This window comes from Castor canadensis, chromosome 6 (assembly GCF_047511655.1).
Source record: "Castor canadensis chromosome 6, mCasCan1.hap1v2, whole genome shotgun sequence".
Taxonomy (NCBI): domain Eukaryota; kingdom Metazoa; phylum Chordata; class Mammalia; order Rodentia; family Castoridae; genus Castor; species Castor canadensis.
Window position 1 is genome coordinate 3,456,157 of NC_133391.1, and position 7,770 is coordinate 3,463,926.

The 7,770-nt window shown below is 56.8% G+C and overlaps 1 protein-coding gene across 2 annotated transcripts; it reads left to right on the top strand.

Moving 5' to 3' along the window:
- The first annotated feature begins 861 nt into the window (after positions 1–861).
- Znf853 (zinc finger protein 853) lies at positions 862–7,244 on the top strand. 2 transcript variants are annotated; one of them, XM_074075506.1, is made up of 3 exons: positions 862–1,204; positions 1,758–1,883; positions 5,209–7,244. In XM_074075506.1, exons 2-3 carry the CDS (start codon positions 1,796–1,798, stop codon positions 7,188–7,190), a joined length of 2,070 nt encoding a protein of 689 aa, XP_073931607.1. In that variant the 5' UTR covers positions 862–1,204; positions 1,758–1,795; the 3' UTR covers positions 7,191–7,244. The 2 variants fall into 2 exon arrangements, with proteins under 2 accessions (XP_073931607.1, XP_020017705.2); XM_020162116.2 differs by having other exon boundaries at positions 1,060–1,204; positions 1,763–1,883.
- The last annotated feature ends 526 nt before the right edge of the window (positions 7,245–7,770 follow it).

Here is a 7,770-nt window from a genome sequence, read left to right on the forward strand (position 1 = left end):
TTTGGGTGACAGCTGTTGCCCAGGCTGCATGAATTCTCTGCCTGCCTGGTCTGGACTGGCCTGGCCAACTCAGGAGGAAGGGGTTCAAGACGTGGACTTGTGAGGCGCGGATGGGGCCTCCAAATTAATTGTGTCATCTAATTGCTACTTGGTCACAATTTGTGACCCCTGCCGGGGGGGAGGGGGGGACGGACTCTGAGGTCAAGTCGACCCTTCAGAAGGTGGCAGGCGCCAGGGCTGGGAGCCCCATTCCGTCCGCACCCATGCAGTGACAGTCACCAACCCCGGCGCGCGGACACGCGCACCAGGGATGCGGCACAGCGCGCGCTGCGCTCGGCACCGGCCGGCCCGGGACGCACGCAGTGCCGCGCATCGTGTCCCCCGGTCCGGGTGAGTGGCCGGGTCCGGGCCGGGAAGGGTTAAACCCACCGAGCTGGCGGCGGCCTAGAGCGGCGGTGGCGGCGGCGGCGGCCGTTGGTGGTGGTAGTAGTGGTGGTGGTGGTGGCGGGGGCCGGGGCGCGGGGGCGCGGCGGGCCGCAGGGGCGGGGGACAGGATGCGGATGCCGGGGGGACTTCCTGTGCCGGCCCCCGCTCCCCCCACCCCCACCCGCGCCCGCAACCCCCGCCCCGGCCCGGCCGCTGCCCGCACGGACGCACGCACACCGGCGGGTGGGCGAGCGATCGGGGACCCGGCCCGGCCGTGGCGCCCGCCCGTCCCCCGCGCCCTGGCCAACGCGGCCCGACCCAGGCCGTCCGCGGGCTGCGGGGCACCTGTGGCCAGCGCTCACCTAGGATCCGTGTCGCCCAGCTGCCACCGGCCACACCAGACTGGACCACCCCGCCGGGGCGAGCTAAGGCCCTGGCCTCGGCCCTGCTGCGCGCGATGGTCCCGCCAGGCCAGCCCTGATTCGGGGCTCTGCTTCCCGCCCCTGTCCCCTTTCGAGAGTCGCCACCAACTTCTGCCTGGGGAACTCCACTCTGCCCCTTCTCTTGGCCCAGGGCGACCTCGGCAGCCCTGACAGCGCAGACCCTCCTGAGTGCCCAGAAAGGCCCCCCGGGTGGCCTGCACCTCCCCGGTGGCTCTTTCTGGATGGAGGCGCCTCGGGAAGGAGCTGGCTGAATGCTGTGGCCTTCACCTTGCAGCCTCCACTGACCACACCTCCCCTAGTGCAGAGGCTGCCGCCAGAAGGAAATGTTGTACCAGGTGAGGCCCAGGCTTGGAGGGGGGCGGGGAGGGCTGCCTCTTATGAGAGGTAGAACTGGCTTCCAAAAGCCAGGGGAAGCTGGCAGCAGCCTGGGTGACAGGGTGCAGAGGCCTGGATGAAGGGCCACCTCTGCAGGGTGGATTCAGGAGGACAGGCCTGCAGGCAGCACCTGTCATGTGTCACAGTGCTCTGGCCACCTACCTTTCAGGGAGCTGGGGTGGCACCTGATACATATGGCTTGCTGGTGGCCTTGGAAGGCTGGGCAGGTCCCCAGAGCAGTTTGGGAGGCAGAAGGTCCTGGAGACCAACAGAATGGAAGGGGGATGTGACATGAAAAGTTTCTCTCTGTCCGAGAGCACCCTGAAATATCCCTTCTGTGACTCCAGCTTCCTGCCCTTGTGAGGGGGCTGGTTCCCACAGTGGTGTCTCAATGAGGAGCAGCCACAGGCCTCTGACCAGGCTGAGGTGGAGCCCTGTGAATACAAAAAAGTTGCCTCTCCGCTTGATCTAAGAGCCACTTCCCACTTGACCAGCTTCCTTCCTTCCTCTCAGCACAGCCAGCATCTCAGGTTCCTGGTGTGACCTCCAGGATGGAACTGGGACCAGCGGCGACAGAGACCTTCGTGTTGGAACTGCGATGTCTTGAGGATGGAGGCCCAGGGCCCGACACCCTGTCAGGTGAGGGCTGGAGGGGAGCGAGGCCTCCAGCTAGGATCTTTCACAGAGCCCCAGATCCTGGGGGTGGCGGCAGCCCGCACCTGTTCAGGCTGGTCAACTTCAGCATCCTTCAGTAGCCTTTGCATGTTTGCCTGTGGATCTGCCAAGGTCGCTTTGTCAGGCTGAAGTCTTGTTGACCAGGGACTTCCTGGTGGTACCAATGCCTCACCCTGGCCCCCCTCACCTGTGCTAGCTTGAGCCTGCTGGTCGTCACTTGCCCCAGCAGATAGGTGACCGCCACCATTGTCTTCCCATGTGGCCCTGGCTCTGACCCCAGTCCTTAAATGGAGTTGAAGGGCAGAAGAGCTCTGCTCCGCCCCTCGTGCCTCAGTGGTGGCTCTATGATCTCTTTTCTCCTGTGGCTTCTACCCTTTATCACTATTCCCCTACCTCTGCTCCCACTTCTGCTGCTGAGCCTCCCTCAGAGCCACCCTCCTCTGGGACCCACTCTGTCTGAACCTTTTAAGGTAGCCAACTCATGACAGCCAGATTTTCCATCTGTGCTGAGTAAGAGCATGGGGCAGGGTTGAACAGAGCTGATATAGAACTAGAGGTGTTGGATTGCAACCTGTAGATTAAACAAAGATTCTTCCCAACTGTAAATTTAACTAACCAAAATCTCTTGAGGGTATACATGTCGGGCAACACTTAGCTACACATTTGCTAAAATGCCTTTGTTAAAAATCCTGGCATTGCCTGGCAACAGTGGGTTACACCTATAATCCCGGCTACTTGGGAGGCTGAGATCAGGAGGACTGCCATTCTAGGCCAGCCCAGGCAGTTCTCAAGGCCCCATCTCTAAAATAACCAGAGCAAAATGGACTGAAGGTGTGGCTCAGACAGTAGAGCGTCTTGTTTGCAAGTGCAAAGCCCTGAGTTCAAACCCCAGTCCTACCAAAAAAAAAAAAAATTGCTGACATTGACACCTCAGGAATCAGATTGGCCATGTGGCCAAGCTAGAAATGAGATGATTTACAGAGGAGGATGGAGAAGGGGATGTTCTAAGGGACATTGGACTTGAAATAGGGGCAGGTATTTATGACATTAATTTTTTTTTGCTGCAGCACTGGGGCTTTAACTCAGAGACTCAGGCTTACTAGGCAGGCACTCTGACCACTTGAGCCACACCACCAGGGACAGGTGTTCACAACTGTCTTCATCCACCATCCCAAGTGGTACATTCACCCCAACTGAAAAATGCACTCACTGATCCGTTATCCTAAGCAAGGTTTATTAGAAATATTTTTTACAAGGGAATTATACATGTAGATATGTGTTTGTCTGCTTTGAAACAGTGTCTCACTGTATAGCCCAGGCTGGCCTTAAATTTTTAATCCTCTGCCTGCCTCCATTTCTCAAACACTGAGATTATGGGTGTGCCTGACCATGCCCAACTTATCCTTTGGTTTTAGTAAATCAATATATTCCTGGAGCTAGACACAGTGGTACACACCTGTAATTCCAGCTACTCAATGAGGCAGAGATGGAGAGGATTGCAGTTCTAGGCCAGCCCAGGGAAAAAGTTAGCAAGACCCTATCTTGATCCATAAGTTGAGTGTGGTGGTATATGCCTGTGACCTCAGCTACCTCGGAGGCCATAGGCAGATATGGCCCACCTCAGGCAAAAATAGGGGACCCTGCCTGAAAAGTAAATAAAAGCAAAAAGGGGCTGGGGATGTGGCTCAAGTGGTAGAGTGCCTGTCTCACAAGTGCAAAGCTCTGAGTTCAAACCCCAGTACTGCCAAATATATATACATATATGTGTGTATGTATATGCACATATGTACACGCACAGATATGTGTATGAAAAGTGCCAAGAAAACAAAAGTTTAGCAATCAAACCATTGCTTTCCATCACAAAATCGAAAAGACCATGCTTTATGGTGGATGGACTTCATATACCTATATGAAACTGAGCTAAGAAACCTCTTGCAATTGCTTTAAGTGGGGTGGGGATGGGGGGTGAGGGGGAGAGACGATGGGGGCGAGCTAACCAATGTATAATATAAGTGTAATCTGAATTGTCACTATGAATCCCCCCATACAATGAATATATTCTAATAAAAAATTTGTTAATAAAACAGCCATTGCTGTAGGCAGAACAGATGTTGAATCAGACTTAGAAGTGGAGAGAGCTCCCAGGATCATGTGTATAAAGAAAATTAGGATTTTCTGAAAGTACAATATTGATATGCAGAATAAGAAACCGAGTGTGGACACTGTGCAGAAGGAAAACTGTGGCAGTGGGGTGCTTCTTGTGTTTGCAGGGCTTACTCTATGCCTTACACAACACTGGGCTGCTGCCTTTACCCTGCATTCTCCCAGTGCAGTAATTGACCAGCCTCTGTGTAGACTGGAGGCCATTAGTTCTTCCACTCCGGAACGTTTTAAATGGAGCTAATTGTACCCTGGTTAGTTCCAAACTGAGGGAATTTTCAAGCATCTGCCAGGTTCTAGAGAATGTGCAGGGTCCTTAAGCCTGTGAACAGGTGCTAACTGGAAGGGTTGGATCCTGAAATGAAGACTTCCCACCTGGTGATCTCTCTGACACTTGGTGGATTTTAGAAACTGCTTGTGGCCATTGTTCCAGGCAGTTTTTCTTATGGGCCAGGCATAGTGGTACATGCCTATAATTTCACACTCAGGAGGATTGCCATCTGTCCAAGGCCAACCCCGTGCAAAAATGCAAGGCCTTATCTGAAAAACAAACAAAGCAAAAAGGGCCGGGTATGTGTGTGGTTCAAGCAGTAGAGCAAGTGTGAGGCTCCGAGTTCAAACCCCAGTACCACCATCACCAAAAAAAAAAAAAGTGTTCTTTGATATTTACAGAGAAGGTGAGTTTCATGATTTCAAGTGTGACCATCGCTGAGATCACTGAGGTCAGAGCGTTGGTCATTGGAGTGGCCAGAGAACTGACTTCCACTGGACAGGGTGAAACACAGAGACATTTCAGGGAACCCTGCTGGGAGCCCCAGGCACCTGTGCTGGTGCCAAGCATCTAACCATGGAGTTTGTGTGAAGGGAGGACCAGAGGAGGGGTCAGGGAGCTGGGATCCAGAATGAGAGGACCATCAGTCCCTTGGGCACATTTCTAAGCCCCTGGCATTTCAGTTTCTGCAATGCTGTCATTGTCATGTGATTCAATGCTTTGAGACCCTGCTAAGAACTCCTTAGTGTAGCCTTTAGTGGCTGTACACAGGCAAGGTAAGGGGCAGGTCCTGGGGGGCCCAACCAGAGAGCCGCCTATAGATCCTTCTCTCCTGGCTTCCTGCCATTTCCACTACAGGTGGCAGCGGTGGAAGCGACAGTCAGGAAGATGAAGAGACTCAGGAAGGCAGAAGCAGCCCACCACGACCAGCAGTTTCTGCCTCAATGGGGGCCAGTAGCATCACTGAGGAAGGCCAGCTGGGACAACAGGACTTTCAAGGACAACAGTCAGAGCATCATCCAACACTACACCAACAGCCGGAGCACCAGCAGGAACAGCAACCACAGCGCCCACCGCTGGGTCATCAGCTGGAATCGCAACAAGAGCATTCACAGCAGGACGGGCAACAGCAGCTGTCTCAGCCACCACAGGAACCACAGGAACCACAGGAAAGCCACCAATCCACGCAGCACCAAGAACTGAAGCCAGAGCTGCAGCTAACACAGCAGCATGGACAGGGACGTGAGCAGCAAGTGCCGGAGCAACAATCACAGAAGCCACAGCCACACCAAGTGAAAGAGCAACAGCCGGTGCACCAGCAGCAGGAACCGCTACCACAGCAGCCAGTGCAAGTTCAAGAGCAACAGCTGTTGCGGCAGCAGGAGCAGCACCAGCAGCAGCAGTTGTTGCAACAGCACCACCAGGAGCAGTTAAGGCAGCAGCTGCTCCAGCAGCAGCATCTGCTCCAGCAGCAGGAACAATTGCAGCAGCAGCAGTTTCAGCAGCAGCAGGAGCAGCTCCAGCAGCAGCAGCTCCTCTTGTTGCAGCAGCAGGAGCAGTTACGGCAGCAGCTGCTGCAGCAGCAGCAACAGGCACAACTGCAGCAGCAGCTGCTGCAGCAGCAGCAGGCACAGATACAGCAGCAGCTGCTGCTGCAGCAGCAGGAACAGCTGCAGCAGCAGCAGCAGCTCCAGCAGCAGCAGCAGCTGTTGCAGCAGCAGCAGGAACAGCTCCAACAGCAACAGTTGTTGCAACAACAGCAGGAACAGCTGCAGCCAGAGGAGGAAGAGGTGGAACTGGAGCTCATGCCAGTGGACATGGGGACGGAGGAGGAGCTGGAACAGCAGCGGCAAGAGCTGGAGCGGCAGCAGGAGCTGGAGCGGCAGCAGGAGCTGGAGCGGCAGCAGGAGCAGCGGCAGCTGCAGCTCAAACTGCAAGAGCAGCTGCAGCAGCTGGAACAGCAGTTGGAGCAGCAGCAACAGCTGGAGCAGCAGCAGCAGCTGGAGCAGCAGGAGGTCCAGCTGGAGCTGACCCCCGTGGACCTGGGCGCCCAGTCACAGGAGGTGCAGCTGGAGCTGACCCCCGTGCAGCCCGAGCTGCAGCTGGAACTGGTGCCCGCCCCAGGGAGCGGCGGGGCTGCTGTCCCAGGAGCTCCAGCAGCCGTGGTGGTGGCCCCTCCGGGCTACGTGGTGCTGCAAGAGCTCATGGTGCTGCCGGCCGTGAGCACGTCGGCCGTGGTGGCCATCCCGGGTCCGGCGGGCAGTGCGGCGCTGACACCTGCGCGACAGCGGCGGCGGCGGCGCGCACGGGACAGGCCGACCATCTGCGGGGAGTGTGGCAAAGGCTTCAGCCGCAGCACGGACCTGGTGCGGCACCAGGCCACGCACACCGGCGAGCGGCCGCACCGCTGCGGCGAGTGCGGCAAGGGCTTCTCGCAGCACTCCAATCTGGTGACACACCAGCGCATCCACACGGGCGAGAAGCCCTACGCCTGCTCCTACTGCTCCAAGCGCTTCAGCGAGAGCTCGGCGCTCGTGCAGCACCAGCGCACGCACACGGGCGAGCGGCCCTACGCCTGCGGCGACTGCGGCAAGCGCTTCAGCGTCTCGTCCAACCTGCTGCGCCACCGGCGCACGCACTCCGGGGAGCGGCCGTATGTGTGCGAGGACTGCGGCGAGCGCTTCCGCCACAAGGTGCAGATCCGGCGCCACGAGCGCCAGCTGCACGGGGCCGGACGCTCGCGGGGCCTCGGTCTGCTGCGACCTTCGCGGCCCGCGCCCTCGGGGGGCGCATCGCGTGCCCAGCAGGCCTCCGGGCCACCCGCCAGCAAGGCATCGTGATGCGGGCGCGCCTCGCCTCCCGGCACAGGGCGGGGGACGGGCTGGCAGCGCGCGGGTGGGAGGGGCTGGGGGGGGCTGATGCACCTGACACCACGTTGTGATCTTGACCCCAGTGTGTGATCTTGACCCCAGTTCTCCTTATCTCTGGACACCCTGGGGGTGAGGGGGAAGGGAGAATTGAAAAAAAACAAAAAAACTTCCATCATCCCCTGAGACTCTCTAAGAAGTACCAGGTTTACAAATTCACCCCCAAAAATCATCCTCAAGAGAACAGCCCCCGTGGCTCAAACAGCACCAGGGGAAACCGATGGGCGAGAGGGCTGCCTAGTTTGGGGTTTTTTTTCTTTTTATTTCTCTTATGAGAAAATTGGACGAACAACTTGGTGACGTTTGACGCCAACTGAACACTAACCAGGGAATAAAAAATATATATGAGGTGATAGGCACACGGAAAAGATTGGATGCTGATGGAAATTATGTCAAAGAGAAAAAAAAAGGGTGGGGGTGGTTGAAAGAAAACTTACCTGCTTTATGCAAAGAACTGAGCAAGGCACTGAATTGTCCTTGGTGTCATTGGCCT